The 23093-nt window shown below is 42.9% G+C and overlaps 1 protein-coding gene across 8 annotated transcripts; it reads left to right on the top strand.

Moving 5' to 3' along the window:
* Positions 1–95: 95 nt before the first annotated feature.
* LOC121744576 (protein NUCLEAR FUSION DEFECTIVE 6, mitochondrial-like) lies at positions 96–21283 on the top strand. 8 transcript variants are annotated; one of them, XM_042138166.1, is made up of 6 exons: positions 96–304; positions 361–533; positions 608–851; positions 2134–2345; positions 2444–2568; positions 20507–20900. In XM_042138166.1, exons 3-6 carry the CDS (start codon positions 720–722, stop codon positions 20545–20547), a joined length of 510 nt encoding a protein of 169 aa, XP_041994100.1. In that variant the 5' UTR covers positions 96–304; positions 361–533; positions 608–719; the 3' UTR covers positions 20548–20900. The 8 variants fall into 8 exon arrangements, with proteins under 8 accessions (XP_041994100.1, XP_041994101.1, XP_041994099.1 ...); XM_042138167.1 differs by having other exon boundaries at positions 103–304; positions 369–533; positions 20528–20900; XM_042138165.1 differs by having other exon boundaries at positions 103–304; positions 369–533.
* Positions 21284–23093: the final 1810 nt, after the last annotated feature.

The following is a 23093-nucleotide window of genomic DNA, read 5'->3' as shown; positions in this document are numbered from 1 at the left end:
CAAGCTTGTGGATCATGTTAATTGAAACTGGCCTTTGACCAACACATTAAACAACCTCTAATGCACATAAAAACAGTGGCTTAACTCAAGTTCCGACAAACTATTAAAGAGTTGTTACCTTCCCCTTAGCGGGGCCCGACCCTCCTATGCAAAATAAATAGATACGGACTGCAACAAAAAAAAAACACAAGAAAATTTCCCATATTAATCCATATATCTCTCCCTTCTCTTTGGAGTTAGATCGGATCATGATGCTTCTATGATCAGTCTCACTGCACCGCCAAACGCCGCCGTCGCTATGGAGGTTTGTATATATCTGAATCATGTCGAATTATTACCGTAGGTTTAATGATTAATCAGTTGAATAGGGCAACGGGATACCTAGCGGATGGCCGCTGGGGCTCGGAAACATCAACTTCACGATGACGGCATCCCAGCCGGTGGTGGCGCCGCCGCAGCCAGCTGCAGCAGCGTCCCGCGTCCGCCATATCCCGAGCTTCTCCTCAATCTCTTCCTCTGATCTGGATACTGAGGTATATATATATATATATTTTGATTTTAAAAAATTGGAGTTTGGAATTTGTTAGTATAATGAATGGAATTGCAGTCGACAGCATCGTTTTTCCCGGACCAAAGCGTGCAGCTGGGAAGGTTGATCGGAATAAGGCCAATTTGCGGTAATAAGCAGAGTGAGAAAGAGGGGAGCATGGGGCAGGAAGATGATGGTGGGGGCCATAGCCCCCATATTGATTCTCAGGGATTCTGTACTCCTCTGCTGGCAAGATTTTTCAGAAGGCCTAAGCAAACACTACTCTCTCAATCTCAACAATAGTAATAATACCAATAACCATGTACGCCTACTAATACTACATTCTCATTTTTATTATCTCTCTAAAAATATTGTTTCATTCTGTGTTTCTCTAGTAGGAGTATATAACAATCTGTTCTCTTGAGGGCCAATGTGTTTGTTGGTAACAATATTTAACTCTCATTTTGAGTTTACTCTCTATGAAAATATTAATAATACAAAAACAAACATATTGTGAGATGATCCACTTATTCTATAACCTCCACATTTTTTATTTTATTTTATCAATTTTGTGATAACATTGAAATCCGTAATCTATATATGTTGACTTGTGTATATAAATAATACTATCATTGAAATGTTCTTTATAGGTATATTTATTATTTTTATTAACTGCTTTCTCCATTCATCATTAGTTATATAAATTTGACATTTTTGTTTGTTCATAAATAATTATCTCATTTATTTTTATTATTTTTAATAATGAGCCTTATAATCTACTAATTTTATCTTACTCATATTTTATTATTAAATAAATATATAAAAATAGAATTTTTTCACTTATTTTTTATTACATTTCTTAATCTTTGGGCCAATCAAAGTAAGACTTTTGTTAATAGAAGGGGAGCATTTTTTTAAAGATATTGATATATTATTAAAACTCCATTCAAGATAGAAAAAATATGCATAAAAATTTATCGCCCATACTTTTAAAAAGGATATTGATTCTTAAAATCATTAAAAAATAAAAAAAGAGATTCATTCTTAGACAATGACCTGATCCTGCTATTTTTTAAATTAAAATTTTTTAAAGTGGTTTTAAGTTTTTAACAATTAAAAATTTAACAAACCATGCTAGTTTCTCAACTCGGTCCAAAAAAAATTCAGCTGACTTTAATGTTGTACGGCTTGTTGTGGAACATACGAGGCATAGTTTGAAACTTTGAATTGTACTTACATGAAATGACATTGCCTCAGATGCCTAATACTCCAATCTTATTAAACCTAATTAAATGGCTTTGCTCCAATTTCAATTCTTCCTCCATGTCCATCGATTTCGTCGACCATGTCAAATAGGATACATAATAAAGCCACGTATACTAGTTAAATTTAATAATCGACCCGCCAAGAAAAATTAACATAGTTTATAAAATATTTTATTTTTAGTATTATTTTTAAAAGTTCACGAGAAATACTAGGATTATATGCCGAGTGTATAATTTTATACACTTATCTCCCCATTAAAAATAATCGAAACATAAGAATTTTATAATTCCTGTACAGAAATTTCACTTCACTTTGGGCCATAAAAACACTTTTATTAGGGCTTAAGCAAAATCTTGGGCAGAGCTAAAACCCGAATAAAGCCCTACCACCGTACTCTGTCGCCGGCGCCGCATAACTGTGTCATGGCCTCCTTCGCCGCCAGGTCTGTCTTGCGCTCCGCCGCCAGAATCTCCGTCGGCGTGAAGCCGAGGGCTTCTCCTTCTCCATTTCGTCTCCCATCCCAAAATCCCCTTTCCGCTCGCATTTTCAGGTAATTTACGTCGATTGAGTTCGACTTCCCGCATATATGATTCCAAACGGAGTTCTCTATTGCGACAATTTGGTGTTTGAGATGCACTTTTGAGCTAGGTCACCCGTGGAGATGAGCAGTGTTACCGTGGCTTCGATGTTGCCCTGCCACACCGCCACTGCCTCAGCTCTGCTTACCTCGATGCTTTCCGTCGCTCCGCGTACCCACGCTTGGACTATCGAGGGTAACTTCTTCATTTCCTCAATGCAACTTTCTCTCGAAATTTTCTGATGAAACTCGGAGTTTAACGTGAATTGCTATGCTAATTAGTTACATATGCGGTCTATGATTTTTTGCTATATGCGTCCAGCTCTTGATCTAATATAGTAGTAGCACCGATTGTGATTGTTGTATGATTATAAAGCCTTGTGCTTTCAGTCTGTGCTTAGGTTTCTAAAATAGGACTGTCGATCAGTTTGATTTGGTGGCTATTGCATTAACCATTTAATGCTAGGTTCAATTACCCCTTAATTGAACCTACTTGCACTTTACAAAGTAGATAAATTGTGATTTTCTTTCCCAAGAACAAAATAACCGTAGGAACTTTGAATAAGGGACGCAGTTAACCAAATTATTATTTTCAACGTTTCAGCCTCTTCTTTTCACTGTAAATGCACTCTTCTATTTGAGGTCTAGCTCAAAGCTCTCTAAATGGAAAAGGTGTATTCTTTTCATCTTGTAGGGCAAGAAAGGACATAGATGAAGGTCTTGAAAAGGAGGTGAAGAAATTTTATTCTCTTATCTGTTGAAAATAATCTAACATGATATGCCTACCAATTGATAGATAAGGTAGTCAACCCTATATCTGTATACAGTATATTTATTACTAATAACTATCAATATAGCTATTTCAAGTAGGCTTGGGGAGATGGGATAGAAGAGAAAACAGAAGAAACTTCAGAATTAGCCTTAGCTTGCAGGCACAGAAGGCAGAGGCTGTTTTCCTGAGTTCGCCCTGCGACTTTGGCTGAAATTTGATTAACCTGTCTGTTTCACCCCAATGTATAACCTTAAAATATAACAAGTCTAATTGCGTGGCAATGGCAAAGCTTCTGTTGCATGCAGTTTAGTGTTATGAAACTCCCAAGTGTTTAGTCTAGGACTTAACATTATTTATGTTACTTGAGTTAAGAAGATAATACTTTATGCTTGAATTTTGTGGGATTTGTGGCCGTAATTTGTAATTTTCCTGAAACTGCTAATAATATGTCATTTGGTATAATTATAAGTAGTAGTTTTTTATTGGATTTGCTTTAGCTACAGTTTATAATAGTTAGAGCCTAGAGGCATGAAGCAGGGATCTGGCTTCTGCAACTCATGAACTGAGTTATGAACGAGCGGTTCAATGGAATTGAATGCTTAATTTAGTTGAAAGTCTTTTGTAGGAGTTTTTACTCATGAACTGAGTTATGAACGAGCGGTTCAATGGAATTGAATGCTTAATTTAGTTGAAAGTCTTTTGTAGGAGTTTTTACTTTGTCAGAAATACTGACTTTTTGAGACATGGATTGATCTCGTTAATTCTCTCGCAGCATAAGAAGTATATAGCTGTTGCTCTAAATCAGACTATGGGTGTTGGGGGTGATGGGGTACGAACTAAACAACTAAACCCTAATGGCGAGCCCAATAGCAGTGACGGCCCATTAGCCCAAAACCCAAGAAAGAGTATCAGTTCGGCACGACCAAAGAGTTCAGTTCGGTTCGGCACAACCAAAGAGTTCGGTCGCAGCCTACAGCTCGGTAAAAGCCAACCAATCAAGCTCTACTCTCAGATCGGCAAAAGAACCAATCAAGCTCTACTCTCAGATCGGCAAAAGCTGATCGGCAAAGTTCAGCAGTTCGGTCTCAGTATTCGACCGAACAAGGAGATAGTGGACCCATGCAGGACCTCCACGACCTCCACTACACCCACGATCTATCTAGTGGTATGAAGCAGTTGTCAACCTGCAAGCCACGATCTTGGTTCAAATGTATAAATAGAACTTAGATCAGATAGACAAGGGTTAAGCTCTCTAGATATCGAATCTCATATAGCAAGTCAGTATTGTAAGCTGTAATCCAGATCAAGCAATACAAATTTGCCCTCCTTTCTTCCCGTGGACGTAGATTTACCTCAGTAAATCGAACCACGTAACTTTCTGTGTCGTGATCTATATTTATTACCTGCATTTATTACCATCAAAAATTCGCCAATCATCACTGGCGCCGTCTGTGGGAATCGAAGAACCAAATCTGTGATAAAAGCGAGTTTTTGATCCTCTTCCACCAAAAAAATGCATACCAGATCACATAATACCCGTGCTTCCGTCCGTGATAACCATGAGGAAGCTAGTCCAGCCCGTCGGTCTGGAAAACAGCCTCGTGAGAAATCTGTCTCCAGTCCTCACGGTGAAGGAACAAGCCACTCCAGAAGTCGTCGCACCGAGTCTTCCCAGCAGCCCGATTTGAACGAGGCTGTCAAGTTGTTTTTGGCCGAGAAGCAGGATGAATTCTTAACATTCCTGCAAACAGGCCAAAAGCCGGAGACGAAAACGGCGGATTCTCCCTCTCCATCCAGACATGAAAGTCACTACCGCAGTAGTGTCGCATCTCCCCGGAGAAAGAATCCTCACCACCGACATGTTCCTCTTTCTCCTCGTTACCGGAATCACAGGAGAACTCCATCTCCACCATACCGAAGAGATGTCGGGTTCGCCATGTATGGAGCGCTGAAGACTCCATTCTCGGATGATATCACCCGAACTCCGTTGCCGCAGAATTACCGAACTCCGTCAATGACTTATGACGGGTTAGTGGATCCTCATGATTTCTTGGGACGCTATCAGTATAATATGGCGAACCAAGGTCTCAATGAGGTTCACATGTGTAAGCTGTTTCCCGAGCTGCTCATCGGGAACGCAAGGAGGTGGTTTGATAGCCTCCCTCAAGGCAGCATTAGATCTTACAGAGATCTAATGGATGCTTTTCATAGGAGATTCTTCCAGAAAGCGGAAGCCCGAATCACTTCGGCTCAGCTGCTTTCTATTCGTCAAGGTCGCGATGAAAAAATTAGCGACTTCATGACGAGGTTCCACAAGGAATGCCTACAAGTAGATGATCTCAATGATCTACTTGTCATTTCGGCATTCCAAAATGGAATACTGCCAGGAGCTCTCTACAGGAAGCTCGTTGAATGCAGTCCGCAAACAGCTCAAGAGATGTGGGACATTGCGGACCAGTTTTCTCGTGCCGATGAGGCAGACCGTCGAAAACGGTCTTTAGACAGCTCATCTAGAGGAGACAAAAAGAAGCCCGATTATAGCGATCAGAGGCTTCCTCGCCGAACTCCTTTTGAAAGAATTCAAAGGGCACCGGTACAAGGCAGATTGGGACCACGTCTCGATCTTGAGAAACCGCCCGCTCAGTTCGTACCATTGAACAAGTCGAGAGCGGAAATTTTCGAAATGCATTCCGATATGTTCGAAAAGCCAAAGCGGATGACGAAATCGGCCGCGCGCCGAAGTCAGGATAATTATTGCTCCTTCCATCAAGACCACGGTCACGATACCGAGGAGTGCCGACATTTGGCTGCAGGTATTGATGTTCTTGTGAAAGCAGGGACGTTAAAAAAATACCAAAGCAAGCAGCCGAAAAAGAACAAGAAGCAGAGAGGTGCGAACTGCGCTCCTCAGGATCCGAAAAGGCAACAGGATCCCGAAGACGATGACGAGCCGCAATATGATGGAGTAATCCAGACTATTGACGCTCTCCCAGCCGGGAAGACTAAATCGTCCCTGAAGTCAGAGCGCAGAGGCTTCAATCGAGAGGAGCCAACGCATAAAAGGCTGAAGCAGGACGAAGTGATTACATTTTCAGATGCCGATCCCGTCCCGGCCATCTCTCCTCATCAAGACGCCATTGTCATTCAAGCCGGAGTGGCAAACAAACTGATTCACAGAGTGTTCGTGGATACAGGAGCGTCAGTTAGCATTCTTTTTAAAGAATGTTTCGATAAACTGGAAGTGGATCCAGCTCGGCTCAGTCCGGCTCCGCTTCCTCTGAAAAGTTTCGCCCAGGAGGACACCCGCCCTGAAGGTATTATCAGCCTTCCGATTACGGTGGGAAGAGCGCCTACAAGCTCCAGTACGATGATCGAGTTCTTTGTGGTAAAAGCTCGGTCCCCGTACAACATTATACTGGGAAGAGACTGGCTCAACACAGTTCGGGCCATTTGCTCTACTTATCACCTCACCATCAAGATCCCCACTAAAGGAGGGATAGCGGTCATCCGAGGTGATCAAAAGAGAGCAAAAGAGTGTTTGCAGATTGCGCTTAAAAGTGCCGAGCAATCAGATCGGCACCATCAAGCATAGCAATCACAGCAGCCGGAGTCAGAGGCAGGCGAAATGACCGAAGTCACACCGGAGCCGAACTCGATGGAAGTTCGGTTATATGAAGATGATCCATCCAGAACGGTGAAGATCGGTTTCGCGGGAACACCTCTACTCCGGGAAAAGACCATCCAGCTCCTCAAAGAGTACAAAGACGTCTTTGCGTGGTCGCCGTTGGACATGACCGGAGTGCCCCCCGAGGTAATTACACATCGGTTAAATATTGATCCTTCAGTCCGGCCTATAAAACAGAAGCAAAGACTCTTTGCGGCAGAAAGAAGTCAAGTCATCCATGACGAAGTCCGCCAATTACTGAAAGCGGATGTGTTATTTGAAGTGAAATATCCTTCTTGGGTGGCCAACCCTGTGATGATCAAGAAAAAAGAGGGAGGATGGCGGATGTGCATAGATTTTACCGATCTAAACAAGCACTGTCCTAAAGATTGCTATCCCCTTCCGAACATAGATAAAAAAGTAGAAGCTTTGATAGGCTTCGAAATTTTTTGTTTTCTTGATTTATACAAAGGATATCACCAAGTTTTAATGGATGAGAGTGATGCTTCAAAAACGGCTTTCATTACTGACTTCGGCATTTTTGCTTACAAAAAGATGCCATTCGGTTTAAAGAATGCCGGAGCCACATATCAAAGGATGGTTGACAAGCTATTTCGGCACCTAATCGGAAAAGAGGTTGAAGTGTATGTTGACGACATAGTCGTTAAAAGCAGAAGCACTTCGGAGTACGAAGACAATCTCAAGTCCACTCTCGACGTGCTCCGAAAAGCCAACCTCAAACTCAATCCCCAAAAATGTACCTTTTTGGTAGATTCGGGAAAGTTTCTAGGTTGTTGGGTTTCAAAGGAAGGACTCAAGGCAAATCCGCTAAAAGTTCAAGTTGTTCAGAACATGGCAACGCCGAAGTCCATACATGATGTGCAAAGGCTAACTGGATGTCTAGCCGCACTGAATAGATTCCTTTCCCAAGCAGCCGAAAAGCAAATGCCGTTCTTCAATGTGTTGAAGAAGGCACCAAAGTTTGAGTGGGGAGTCGAGCAGAAAAAGGCTTTTGACGAGCTCAAAAGTTATTTAGCCGAGCTTCCTATTCTCTCTGCTCCAACAGATGCCGAAGTGATATTCTTATACTTAGCGGCATCAGATCAAACCATTAGCGCGGTGCTTGTACGAGAAGAAGGCCTAAAGCAGCTTCCCATCTACTTTACAAGCCGAGCATTAAGAGGTCCAGAAACAAGGTATCAACCTCTGGAAAAAATTGCTCTGGCATTAGTAAATGCAGCAAGGAGACTGCGGCCATATTTCTATGCTCACAAGGTATGCGTCTTAACCGATCTTCCACTTCGGCAAGTTTTGACTAAGCCTGAAGCATCAGGCAGAATTGCCAAGTGGGCCATAGAGCTGGGAGAACACTCAATAGAATATCTACCTCGGAAAGCCATCAAGGGACAAGCCTTGGCAGATTTTCTTGCAGAGGCAAAGTTCGATCAAGCAATCCCTGTTATTGCCGAACAGAAAAATCCTGCCAATGACGAACTAACACAGCCCCAGGAATCCGAAGTAGAGCCGCCGGACTGCTGGAGTGGATTCGTAGATGGAGCTTCGAATAAGACGGGAAGTGGAGCTGGTATTCTACTTATCGCTCCCGACGGACACGAGGTAACTTATTCACTTCGGTTCTTATTCCCAACTACTAATAACGAAGCCGAATACGAAGCCCTCCTTGCCGGACTTCAATTAGCGCAAAGTCTATTTGTCAAATCTCTCAAAATCCATTGTGATTCACAAGTCATAGTGAATCACATGCTGGGTACAAGTGAAGCTCGAGATGAGAGGATGAAAAAATACTTGGACAAAGCGCAAAGCATTAGCCGAAGTTTCTCTTATTTTCGGATAATCCGCATTCCCAGAGCGGAAAACAGCCGAGCAGATACTTTAAGTAAGTTGGCCTCATATCCGAGCTCAAAGGTGGAGGAATTACTACACCGAAGCATTGATGAAGCTGAGGTACATTCAGTAACCAGCTCGCCGAACTGGATGACGCCGATCTTACAGTATCTAGATCAAGGACAACTGTCCGAGGATAAGAGAGAAGCTCGGAAAATCACATGCCGAGCACTTCGGTATGAACTTCATGAAGGAGTCCTATACAGAAAGTCCTACCTTCAACCGTTATTGCGATGTGTAGGACCAGAAGAGACGGACTACATCCTTAGAGAAGTTCATGAAGGATCTTGCGGTAGCCACATCGGAGCTAGAGCTTTAGCTAAAAAAGTTCTGAGATGGGGATATTATTGGCCAACTTTGGTACAAGAAGCAGTGCAGCTCGTCAAGACATGTACGAAGTGCCAAATCCATGCAAATATCCCAAGGATGCCGCAGACCGATCTATGTGCTATGCAAAGCCCTTGGCCTTTTATGCAATGGGGCATAGACATAGTAGGACCACTACCACAAGCTCCTCGGCAAATGAAATTCCTTATCGTTGCCGTGGATTACTTCACGAAGTGGGTGGAGGCTGAACCATTAGCTACGATAACGAGCTCGAAGGCATTGGATTTTGTCTGGAAGAACATAGTTTGCCGATTTGGCATACCCCATATCCTCATTTCGGATAATGGGACTCAGTTCACCGACAAGACATTCAAGAATTGGTGCCAAGAGCTGAATATTCAACAGCGGTTCACTTCGGTCTCTCACCCACAAGCAAACGGACAAACGGAAGTAACAAACCGTATTCTGGTGAAAGGTTTAAAAGCTCGGTTAGAACGAGCCAAAGAACAATGGGTAGAAAATCTTCCTCAAGTCCTATGGTCTTACCGAACTACACCAAAAACCTCAAACGGTGAAACTCCGTACAGTCTGGTGTACGGCACTGAAGCCGTGATTCCGGTTGAGATCGGCATACCCAGTCCCCGAACTCTTAATTTCTCAGCAGAACTGAATGAGGACGGACTGAGAGCCGAACTAGATCTTGCCGAAGAAAGAAGAGAATTGGCCTGCATAAAAGCAGCCAAGTACAAGGAGCAAGTAGCCCGGTATTATAACCATAGGGTGAAAAAGCTGCAATTTCAAGTGGGAGATCTCGTCTTGAGAAACAATGAAGTAAGCCGAGCAGAAAAGCTGGGCAAACTCGAACCCACATGGGAAGGTCCATATCGGGTGTCAGAAGTCCTCGGCAAAGGGTCTTATAAATTGACTCACATGTCAGGAGAACAAGTACCCCGAACATGGCACATTTCCAACCTCAAGAAGTTCCATTTGTAAGAGACAGTCCGGTCAGTCAGTCTTGTGTCTAGTTCGGTCCTAGGGGTATGTGCTTTCTTTGTTTTTTACTTGTTTTTCATGCTTGTCGTTTTATAAAAGTTTAAAACCTTTTTCGTCTTTTTTATTTGTCTTTATGTGCGTTGTCTCTCTATGTGCGTGTCGTCTCTTACAAATGTTACTGAGGTATCTTGTTCTTTAAAGGCTGATCCCCTTTTTAGAACATGTATTAAAGACAATTGTGAGTCCAAGCTTCTCAGGAAGATACAAGACTCCACAATTCAGCTTAAGAAACAAGCAGTTCGTCTGAAACGAACTGCAAAAAGGGAAAGTCCGATCCGAGCGATAAAACTCGCCAAATTAGGACAAAGGGAAAGTCCGATCCGAGCGATAAAACTCGCCAAATTAGGACACAAACCAAGTCCGGTCAAAGAAGATTTTACTTCATAAGACCACTTCGGTTAACAAAGGGAAAGTCCGATCCAAGCGATAAAACTCGCCAAATTAGGACACAAACCAAGTTCGGTCAAAGAAGTTTATTTCATAAGACCGAGGACTAAGTCCGGTCAAGGAAGTTTACTTCATAAGACCAAGGACGAGTCCGGTCAAAGAAGTTCACTTCATAAGACCAAAGACGAGTCCGGTCAAAGAAGTTTACTTCATAAGACCGAGGACGAGTCCGGTCAAAGAAGTTTACTTCATAAGACCGAGGACGAGTACAATAAATGAAATAAAAAATCGCTGAACTGTAAGTACGCAGTGATAGAAGCGAAATAAAATCGCTGAACTGTAAGTACGCAGTGATAGAAGCGAAATGAAAAAAATTTCATTTATTAAGTCTTGTTCGGCATACAACTCCGCTGACCTACGAGAAGGCGTTACGCTATTACAAAGGACTATTCTACTGTCCACGGTTGCTAAAGTTGAGCCACCTATTCAAAAAATCCTCGTGAAGCCGAGTTCGGGCGTTCCGGGCAGCTGAAGAATAAGCAGGTCGACGAGATGCTCTGATCGACCTACCGCCTCTTCCCTGAGTCCGGGAAGTTCTGGCACCTCGGCGGCGAAGAGTCTCTTCACGAAGCATTTGTTGATCTTGCTCACTCATAATCACAGCTCCTCTACGAACTTCAGTCCGTCCTTGTCTTGACGTTTCCGGTTGCTCCTGAGTCCGTTCTCGTCTTGACGTTTCCGGTTGCTCCTGAGTTCGTTGCTGATTTGGAGTAGGATTTTGAGCAAGTGGATCAGAGGTTTGAGCTGGAGTGTGAGCATCTGTTGGCGGGAAATGCCTAAGGAATCTCTCGATTGAAGGACGCCGGGAAAGAATGATGTCGTACCGAGAAGCCCAGCGCCGCAATGATTTCACAACTTGTTGGCAAGCCGAGCTCTCCAGCGCATTGTTCCTCCGGAGTACATGAAGCTCCTCCCACAGTTCATCAACTTGATTCTGAACTTCAGATATGCTCATTCCCCCGCGTCCGCAGATGAAATCCTCATATGCAGTCCTCTCAGCGACGACAATATCCAGCTCGGCCTCCAGATCCTTCCTTATGGACTCTAAGTCCTTATTGTCGGACTCCAGCTCCACTGAACGAGCCAAGAGTTCGTCATACTTCATCTGGTCCTCTATGGCTTTTTTCTCAGCTTCGTTTAAAGCCGAAGAGTATAGCCGCTTCCAGTGAGGTACCTCCAGCTCCTTAGAGTTAAAGAATACAAAGCAGCTAGGTCAGTTCGGCATTTCAGCTTACCGAGCAGGCAGTAAACCACAACAGGAGTAAAAGAGATCAAGAAAAGCCATACGAAGACACGAGTGTAGAAAGAAAATTTTTTCATTCATAAGAAAAAAAATTTTTACACAAGGAGGGCTTCAAGGCCATTTTACAAGAAGGAAGAAAGAAACTAAACTAAGAGAAGGGAGATGAAATCATACTCCGCCAGTTTCATCTCCGGCTCCCCTCCGGGTTTCAGCTTCTCCCTCCTTGTCCACCTCGGCTTCAGCCTCAGCCTCCCTACTCCCCCCAGCCTGCTCGGCGCCCCCATAGCCGATCTGCTGCACCTCCTGCTCGGCCTGCCCGTCGCCGGTCTGCCGATCCGGCTGCTCGGTCTCCTTGCCGGCCTCGTTTTCCTGCTCACCCTCTACTTGGAAAATTGGAGCGGGTGAAACAGGTCCCAAGGAGGCAAAGATGGCCTCCATGTTCTCGTCCCGGTCAGCTCGGCAATTACGGACTCGGTCAGCAGAAAGCAGGACCGAGGAAGACGCGAGCTCGTCAAGGAGCGGCAGACTCTGGAGACGAGCTGCAATTTCTCGGCCATACAGCGGCAGGACGACTTCGGGTCCCTGCTCAGCATTATCGGTCATCAGTTTCAGCAGATCACCGACAAAGGCCGAAAATTGATTGCTCAAAAAGAGTTTCTCCGCGAAAGCACGGAGAGCCTCCCCTTGGGCAACCACGGCAGCAGCCTCCCTCTGTTTCGACTGCTCTCTCTGGATAATGAGCTCGTTTTTTGCCCGCTGTGCCTCATCCTGAGCCGAGATCCTAGCAGCCCTTGCCTTCTCAAAGTCTGCCCTAGCCTGTTCGGCCTGGTGACGAGCAGCAGTCAACTTCCTCTGCATCTCAGCATAGTCGCTGGACGCTTTAGAGAGTTCAACTGCGACGAGCTTGCTGAGCATATCGTTCCTCTGAAAATGGAAAAAGGAAAAAGTCAACCGAGGGGCCACAAAAAATACAGGAAAAAAGCAAGGCCAGAAAATCAAGAAGAGAAATCACCTCGGCGAAGTCCGTGGGCCATAAAAAGGGCTCACAGATATGTTCCGAAGGAGGCGCCAAGACCACGTCTTTCTCTGGCGCTCTTGGGGGCTTCTGAAGCTTCGCCTTCCCCTTTGCCGAAGTCGACTCCGGCTTCTTTGGATCCGAAGAGGTCTTTTGCCTCTTCGGATTCTTCTCGGCATCAGACGCCGAGCTGGTGGTTTTCGGCCTCTCCGGTTCCTTAGATTCGGAGGATTTGCGACCGAGCTTGTTTAGCAAGTTCACTGCCAAAAAGCAAGAAAACAAGGTTAGTTTTCGTCGTCAAGGCAGTAATGCATAAAAAAGAAATCCTCACCCTCAGTCTCGTCGTCCGAAGACAAGGAGTCGAACACGAAGTCGCCCTTGACGAGCTCAGACTCCAAGTACTGCTTCCTAATCATGGGAATCTTATTGAGCTCGGCCTCGAGCTCGTCCAACGGTTCTACCCGAGGATGAGGAATAACGGACTTCGGCCCTCTCCAGGAAAAGTCCGAAGCCGAAGTCCTATTATAAAAAAAGAAACGATTTTGCCATTTCGGCCATTTGGTTTTACAAAAGGCTCTAAAGGGCTGTAAAGGGATCAAGTAAAACCAAGATCCCTTCCTCTTAAACTGGAAGAAATTAAGGATTGCCCTCAGAGACAGATCCTTATCTAGCCTACGCAGTTCGGCAGCAAAGGCCGATAAGTGCCTCCAAGAATTCGGAGTCACCTGACCTAAAGGGAGTTGGAAAAAATCAAGAAGCTCTACAAAAGGTGGGGGAAGAGGGAAACAAAGCCCGCATTCTAAGCAGGCTTCGTAAACGGTGGCATAACCCTCCGGCGGCGAGTTAGCCCTATGATCGTCGTCGGGAATCACCACCTTCCCCCCGGGAAGAAGATATTTTCCGTGTAGGGATATCACAGTGTCCTTACTCAAGATGCTGTGAAAGTATTCTACGGTCTTCTCCCCGGACTCTTTCCGGCTAGAAGATCTCTTACCCCCTTTCCTACCGCTACCTGACTCAGAAGAAGAAGAAGAAGACATGATTCTTACTCTTTGAAAGTCTGAAGAAGTTCTGAAGAAATTCTTGAAGGAGCGGAAGGAAATTTTGCGCAAAAGAGAGAGAATGCAGAAGAAACAATAGCAAAAGTGTTCCAATGATGGAAAATGGTAATATTTATCAGATTCACAGAGGCATTTCAAATCCGTAGCGCCGTTTCAAATCCCCCTTTTTCTGGATTCAACGGCCGGATTTGCTATCGCATTTAATGCAGACACGCGCATGGCACGTCCCCCGACGTCAGCCTCCCCCTTACACTCATCCAAAATGCCGAAGTGATTCACTTCGCTTTTCGGGGGGGGTAGTGATGGGGTACGAACTAAACAACTAAACCCTAATGGCGAGCCCAATAGCAGTGACGGCCCATTAGCCCAAAACCCAAGAAAGAGTATCAGTTCGGCACGACCAAAGAGTTCAGTTCGGTTCGGCACAACCAAAGAGTTCGGTCGCAGCCTACAGCTCGGTAAAAGCCAACCAATCAAGCTCTACTCTCAGATCGGCAAAAGAACCAATCAAGCTCTACTCTCAGATCGGCAAAAGCTGATCGGCAAAGTTCAGCAGTTCGGTCTCAGTATTCGACCGAACAAGGAGATAGTGGACCCATGCAGGACCTCCACGACCTCCACTACACCCACGATCTATCTAGTGGTATGAAGCAGTTGTCAACCTGCAAGCCACGATCTTGGTTCAAATGTATAAATAGAACTTAGATCAGATAGACAAGGGTTAAGCTCTCTAGATATCGAATCTCATATAGCAAGTCAGTATTGTAAGCTGTAATCCAGATCAAGCAATACAAATTTGCCCTCCTTTCTTCCCGTGGACGTAGATTTACCTCAGTAAATCGAACCACGTAACTTTCTGTGTCGTGATCTATATTTATTACCTGCATTTATTACCATCAAAAATTCGCCAATCATCAGGGGAGGGAGGTCCCCCATGCTTAACATAGATGTCATTGCCACATATATCACCAGACTCCTCATGAAATAGAACCGTGCAATAATTTTGGCCTATTTTTCGTGTTTTTTTCTTCCTCAAATTCTATTTTACTAGTCTTCCAATTATTATACGATGGGAATTATTGCTTATTTAGGCCATATAATTATTATACGATGAGAACTAGGGTGTTTCATTGATCACTCTGCTAAGAATCTGTTAGGATACTTATTGCTTGTTTAGGCCATATAAATATCATGCTGATAATGTTGGAGTATAATCTCACAATCACCGATGGATGCAGCAAGCTAAAATCAATGTCATTCTCAACAGCTGCAGATATGTTAGAGGTTGAGCTCGTTCAAGATATTATTGAGCTCGGCATATTATTGAGCTCGGTGTTTTATTGAGCTCGGCGTTTTATTGAGCTCGGCGTTTTATTGAGCTCGGCGTTTCATTGAGCTCGGTATTTTACTGAGCTCGGCATCATGCAGCACTTCGGCATCATGCAGCACTTCGGCATCATGCAGCACTTCGGCATGTTGATGCAAACCAAGAAACGGGAAGTAGCCGTTGGAACAGTTATAACTGATTTGATAACTAACATCTCAAGAGAGCCGTTGGAGGATGAAGGGACTGATATAAAGCAGACGAAGGCTGCATCTGAAATAGAAAATCAGCTACTTCGATATTCAAGAAAAGAGTCTCCAAACTATCACTTGATTAGTTCTTGGTTTAGAATTAGATTAGAGGTGTTGAGTTCTTGGAGAGAGTTCTTGAGTGATTGTAAATCTCTGCATATTTCTCAATATACTGAATCATATTGCCTTTGGCCGTGGACGTAGATCTTACGATCGAACCACGTAAAACTCTAGTGTTCTTTCTTTTTCGCATGGTTGTCATCATCGATCTTTTGCATACTTTCATAACAAGTGGCGCCGTCTGTGGGAAACACAATCGGAGTTGATATCGATGGCGACGACGAGGTTCGAAGCGGAGAAATTCTCGGGGAAGAATGACTTTGGTCTGTGGCAGATCAAGATGAAGGCTCTGTTGATCCAGCAAGGGCTCGATGAAGCAATCGAGCCAATTGATCCGAAGGGGAAAGAAAAAGAAGATCTCGATGAGAAGAGCGTGAGGAAGAAGGCTGAGATTGCCAAGAAAGCCCATAGCGCCATTATTCTCAATCTCACGGACAAGGTGTTGCGCGAGGTTGCGAAGGAAACCACAGCGCATGGGGTATGGACGAAGCTCGAAGCGCTGTACATGACCAAGTCGCTTGCTAATCGCCTATACATGAAGCAGCGCCTCTTTTCATACAAGATTCTTGAAGACCGACCCTTCGCAGAGCAGATTGATGATTTCAGCAAGAATCTGGATGATTTGGAGAATGTAGATGGCCCCATGAAGAATGAAGACAAGGCCATCTTGCTCTTGAATGCTCTTCCCAAAACATTCCAGCATCTTAAAGATGCAATGCTGTTTGGCCGGAATGCAGAATCTGGCATCACATATGAAGAAGTTCAGTGTGCTCTTCGATCAAAGGAGCTGGAAAAGAACTCTTCGACGACAAATGAAGGAAGTGGCACTCAAGCCTTGAATGTAAAGGCTTTCAAAGGCAAGAAAAAGAAATTCAATCAGAATCAAAAGCCTAAGTATCAGAAGCAAAATGAGGAGAAGCGAAGCTGTCATTACTGCAAGAAACCTGGGCATCTCAAAAGGGATTGCTACTCGTGGAAAAGGAAGCAAAACGAAGAGAAGGCTACCCAAAATCAGGCTGATCTTGCAGAAGACACAGATCCACCCCAGATCATGAATGTGGTGAGTGGTGGGATAGAGAGTTCTTGGATAATGGACTCCGGGTGCAGCTTTCATATTTGTTCCAACAAAGCTTGGTTTGAAAACCTTTCTGAGGCAACCGGGTCAGTAATGTTGGGAAATGATCAGATGTGCTACATCAAAGGCATTGGAGATATCAGATTGAGAGCTCATGATGGATCAACAAAACTGCTTACTCAAGTCAGGTACATTCCTAAGATTAAAAGGAATTTGATTTCACTTGGCATGCTTGAATCTAGAGGTTTCAGGTTTTCTTCTGAAAAAGGCTATATGAATGTCTCACTTAATGGAAAAATCTTGCTGATTGCTGAGAGAAGAAACAGTTTATACTATCTAGTAGCAGAAACTGTTGTTGCTTCAGTGAATCTTGCAGAGGACTCTGATATGAGTCTGTGGCACAAGAGGCTCGGCCATCTTGGAGAAAGTGGGATGAGAGAACTGATCCAGAAAGGGGTCATTCCGGCTGGAAGTGATCAGAGGTTCAAGGAATGTGAACACTGTGCTCTGGGAAAGAGCAAGAAGCTACCATACAAGGCTGGTAAACACACCTCCAAATTACCTCTTGACTATGCGCATTGTGATTTATGGGGTCCAGCTCAGCCTGCTTCTATGGGAGGAGGCAGGTATTTCATGTCGATAATAGATGATTATAGCAGAAAAGTCTGGATATACATCCTAAAGCAGAAGTCACAAGCATTTGAAAAATTCAGAGAATGGTGCACAGAGATGAAGCTGAAGAAATCCACCACTCTCAAGTGCTTGAGGACTGATAACGGGCTGGAGTTCTTATCTGAAGATTTTGAGTCTTTCTGCAAATCAAATGGGATACAAAGGCATAGGACAGTCCCGGCCAATCCGCAACAAAACGGAGTTGCTGAAAGAATGAACCGAACACTCCTCGATAGAGTCAGATGCATGCTTTTGTCATCAGGCTTGCCAAAGATGTTCTGGGGGGAGGCAGTGTGTACTGCTGCAGTGCTAATTAACAATTCTCCATCATCAGCTATAGGAAATGAAATCCCAGATGTCAGATGGTATGGTGGAGATAGAGAGTACAATCAGTTCAAGGTGTTCGGTTGTAGAGCATATGCCCACTGCAAGCAGGGAAAGCTTGATGCAAGGGCTCAGAAATGTGTGATGGTTGGTTACCAACATGGAGTAAAAGGGTACAGGTTGTGGTGCACTGAAGAGGGGAACAAGAAGATAATTGTGAGCCGAGATGTGGTCTTCCATGAGCATCATATGCCATTCTTGAAGACTGAGGATCAGATGGGTGAAAGAATATCTATTGATCAAGAAGTTCAGCATGGCCAGCCACCACCTAGTGATCCAGATGATCAGAATGGAGGTGGAGCTTCAAGCCCCCATAAAGCTTCAAGTCCACAGCAACCCCAGCAACAAGATCAGATTGATGATGATCAGAGATCACATATTATAGCCAGGGACAGAAACAGAAGAGAGATCAGAAAGCCAGCCAGGTTCAGTGATTATGAGATGAGTTTTTTTGCTCTCTGTGTTGCTGAGGTATTGGAGTGCTTAGAGCCATCCACCTATGCTGAAGCTATGTCGAGTAAGGAAAAGGAGAAATGGCTTGCAGCTATGAGAGAAGAGATCCAGTCACTACTCAAAAACCATACTTGGATTTTGGTGAAGAATCCAGGGACCCAAAAGCTTATTAGCTGCAAATGGATCTTCAAGATGAAGATTGAAGTTGGTGAAGTTGAAAGTGTCAGGTTTAAGGCACGGCTTGTTGCTAGAGGATTCACTCAAGAAGAGGGGATTGATTATAATGATGTGTTCTCTCCGGTTGTAAAACACAGTTCCATCAGGATATTGCTTGCTCTTGTTGCAAAGTATGATTGGGAGTTACACCAACTCGATGTCAAGACAGCCTTCTTGCATGGTGAACTTGAAGAAACAATATATATGCATCAACCCGAGGGGTTCATGGAGGCTGGGAATGAAGACAAAGTGTGTTTGCTCAAGAGAAGTTTGTATGGATTGAAGCAAAGTAGTAGGCAGTGGTATCTCAAGTTTGATGAGCATATGATGAGTATTGGTTTCAGAAAATCGCAGTATGATAGCTGTGTTTACATCAGAGAAAGGAATGGTGTACCAATTGCTTTTCTACTTTTGTATGTTGATGATATGCTTGTGGCAGGAGCAGATCTGGGAGTGATTGAGAGAATCAAGGCTGAACTGGAATCCAAGTTTGAAATGAAGGATCTTGGAAATGCAAGGAGAATCCTTGGCATGGATATACTGAGGGATAGGCCAAAGAGAGAGCTCAGGTTGTTGCAGAGGAATTACATCCAGAGAGTTTTGAAGAAATTTCAGGCTGATGACTTCAAACCTGTCTCTACACCATTGGCTGCTCATTTTAAGTTGAGCATGGATCAGAAACCAAAGAATGACTCGGAGAGGAGAGAGCTGAGCAAGATACCTTATGCAAACATCATAGGAAGCATAATGTACACAATGCTATGCACAAGGCCAGATTTGGCTCAGGCTATAAGTGTTACTAGCCGATTTATGTCAGACCATGGGAGAGAGCATTGGATAGCATTGAAGTGGTTGCTCAGATACTTGAAGGGTGCTTCAGATTATGGTCTGTTGTACAAAGCAGATTGTAAGGATCAAGGTGGAGCACTGGTGGGGTTTTGCGATTCTGATTATGCATCAAATAGAGATAATAGGAGATCTCAAACTGGATATGTGTTCACCCTAAATGGCACTGCTATAAGCTGAAAATCTGGATTACAACATGTGGTTGCTTTATCTACTACGGAAGCTGAGTACATGGCAATGACAGAGGCTGTGAAAGAAGCAATATGGCTGAAGGGAATCCTAGAAGATTTTGGGGAGAAGCAAGATACAGTGGAGATAAACTGTGACAGCAGCAGCGCCTTATGCCTTGCCAAACACCAAGTGTTTCACGAAAGAAGTAAGCACATAGATGTGCGGATGCACTTCATAAGGGATGAAATACAGAGAGGTGAAGTCAAGATGGTGAAAATATCTACTGAGCATAATGCGGCTGATATGTTGACAAAGCCGTTGCCAGCCATGAAGTTTAAATACTGCTTGGGGCTGGTGGGACTTGTGGAGTGATGAGTTTGAGGTTTTGTCAGAGGATTATGATTCATTGTTGATTCTGAGATTAAGGTGGAGTTTGTTGGAGTATAATCTCACAATCACCGATGGATGCAGCAAGCTAAAATCAATGTCATTCTCAACAGCTGCAGATATGTTAGAGGTTGAGCTCGTTCAAGATATTATTGAGCTCGGCATATTATTGAGCTCGGTGTTTTATTGAGCTCGGCGTTTTATTGAGCTCGGCGTTTTATTGAGCTCGGCGTTTCATTGAGCTCGGTATTTTACTGAGCTCGGCATCATGCAGCACTTCGGCATCATGCAGCACTTCGGCATCATGCAGCACTTCGGCATCATGCAGCACTTCGGCATCATGCAGCACTTCGGCATGTTGATGCAAACCAAGAAACGGGAAGTAGCCGTTGGAACAGTTATAACTGATTTGATAACTAACATCTCAAGAGAGCCGTTGGAGGATGAAGGGACTGATATAAAGCAGACGAAGGCTGCATCTGAAATAGAAAATCAGCTACTTCGATATTCAAGAAAAGAGTCTCCAAACTATCACTTGATTAGTTCTTGGTTTAGAATTAGATTAGAGGTGTTGAGTTCTTGGAGAGAGTTCTTGAGTGATTGTAAATCTCTGCATATTTCTCAATATACTGAATCATATTGCCTTTGGCCGTGGACGTAGATCTTACGATCGAACCACGTAAAACTCTAGTGTTCTTTCTTTTTCGCATGGTTGTCATCATCGATCTTTTGCATACTTTCATAACAGATAACATGCTGTATTCATCAGCTTGCATTGAGGGGGTATGATGATTGTTGGATGGTCCCAAGACGTATTTTTCGCATGTGCTCTAGGACAGAGTCTGGTAAATAGAGTCATGAATGAGCTCAGCACAAGAGATGGACCAATTTTTTGTGGATTCCTTTTGTGTTTTACTAGTTTATCAAATAAGGAGTTGCTTTTTATTTGTTTCAACGCCAAGGGACTGAATTATGTAAAATTGTGGAATCTATTTATTGAGATGTGGTAGTTGTAATCATATAGGACTAACTTGAATTATGCAACCTGCTCATTTTTACCCTATACCATGCTGCTATTTATGTTATTACCTTGCTAACTGCTATCTGTTTGTTAATGACCTTTTGACTTGGGCTCCCTTTTTCCTTCTAGGGTTGTGATAACTGTTCATGGGCCGATATTCAGATTGAAGATATTCCAAATTGAGCTATTTAGACTATATGTTGAAGTTGTATTATTGCAAAGGACTAAATAATTAACTAGGCAGTAGGCACCTTCAAAATCATAAACTGATTTTCTTTTTGATTGAGTTTTAATTGAATTGATAAAAAATCATTGTAATTTCATCTGCTGAACATAAGAAATTCTGTTCTTTATTGTAGATGGATGATTGTTAGAATGTGGCGTGAACTTTCCAGCTTTATTTCGATGGAATCAGGAATGTAATTCAAACGATGCAATGTATATTGCACAATTTTTTTTCTTGTAGTTCATATATTAGTGGCACCGCCCCATATTATAAGCTCATTTTGTTTGGGAATTATGGTTTAAGTGTATGTAAGTTTTGTTGTAATCATGCAACATGCAATATGGTTTGGGGTTTTATAGATATCTTAATTTGAATATGTGAAATTGGAGATAAATAAAAAATAATGAATTAAACAGTAAATTGCGTGATCACGAATAGCGAATAGTAGAGGTTTGGTTGGTGCTTGTGGTAAGATTTAAAATGATGACGTTACATATGAGTGATAGAGTTCTAATTGGATTTTAGGCGCGGGTTTGTGTATGGACTTGCGCAACATACGTAAGTAAAAATTCTTTGTTGATATGTTAAATAATACAACCTCCGCCTCATTTGAGTACAAAACGAATTTTAAAAAACTCCATTCTTTTCCTAAAATTAAAAACTCCTTCATTATCGGTTCCCTAAAATTAGAAACTTTATATTAAAGGAAACATCTTTTTCTCTAATGAGGTGAGACTCATTTTCCACTGACACACTTTTCTTTCTATCTTTCTCTGTACCAATTTCACACTTAAACTTGTGTCGTTTCAAATGTTCCTATTTTTAGGAGACAGAGTGAGTATAGAGAAAAGTGGATGGAAAAAGATAGTGGAATATGAGACTCATTTTTATATACGGTATATTACTCCATTCGTCCGCCATTATGAGTCCCATTTCATGATGACACGAGTTTTAAAAAATGTTAAGAAAAGTGGGTGGAAGAAAGTTAGTGGAATATGTCTCACTTGTATATATCGATTTTAAATGAAATGTGAGTGGAATGAGTTATTGGAATGTGAGACCATATTACCATTTTTGGTAAAAATGAACCGGGACTCCTATTCGTGGACGAACTAAAATGGAAAAACGAGACTCCTATTCGCGGACGGATGGAGTGGTTTTATAATAAAATGTGAGTTGAATGAGTTAGTAGAATATGTGGTCTACCAGTTTGCCTATCATTTTTAGTAAAAGTGAATTGGGACTATTAATTGCGGATAGACTAAAATAGTAAACCGGAACTCCTAATGGCTGGACGAAGAGAATACTATATTACTCCTAATTTTTTTTTGGTGTAAATTTGGTATTTTCTACGAAGTTAATATGATTTTTGAATTTGGCCAAATTTAATAGAAAATTTGAAACTCAAATAACACACGTAACAACTACCTACAAAATTCGATGTGCAATATCGAATTCAAACTAGGAGATAATTAAACTCGTAGAAATTCGGTACAATATACTATAACTTTATGGTATTAATGACTAAGTTTTAAGTTTATTAGAAATACCAAATTCCATCCAAATTTTGTGATCTTAGACCTTATTACCTTCAAGTATGACAATACTTGGGCTAAGGTTCATAATATCGATAGGTGGGCGAGTGGCATGGACTCCAGCTCGAAACGGACGAAGAACATGGTGGATGATCAATACACTTCAAGTGGTGGTAGTGGCCAATCGGAGCCCGGCGACGAGGAGGTCGTTAGCCAGTTCAAGGGAGTCAATGTAGGGGGCTCGAGCTCCGGTGGGAGACATTGTCCGATTGGTGCGAAGGCGGCTAGAGCTAGAGGCAAGGGATAAGGCGAACCAAACCAGTCGTTATCACAACAGCCGATGCTTTTCGTGTGACGCCGTTCTAATTTCAAGTGCATTGCCAAGGAATTGAGCATCTGAGGGTTCAACTAGGACTCCCTTTGATACCACCTTGTCGTTTGCGTAGCAACAACAACCTCCTCCACAGCCGCCAACACAGTATTTGAAATTCTATTATGCAAATGCAATTTTCAATTTTTAAGATTTTAATATGTAACTTTTAGTTTTTTAAAT

This window comes from Salvia splendens, chromosome 8, assembly GCF_004379255.2.
Source record: "Salvia splendens isolate huo1 chromosome 8, SspV2, whole genome shotgun sequence".
Classification (NCBI taxonomy): Eukaryota; Viridiplantae; Streptophyta; class Magnoliopsida; order Lamiales; family Lamiaceae; genus Salvia; species Salvia splendens.
This window is presented reverse-complemented; position numbering and strand designations above follow the sequence as displayed.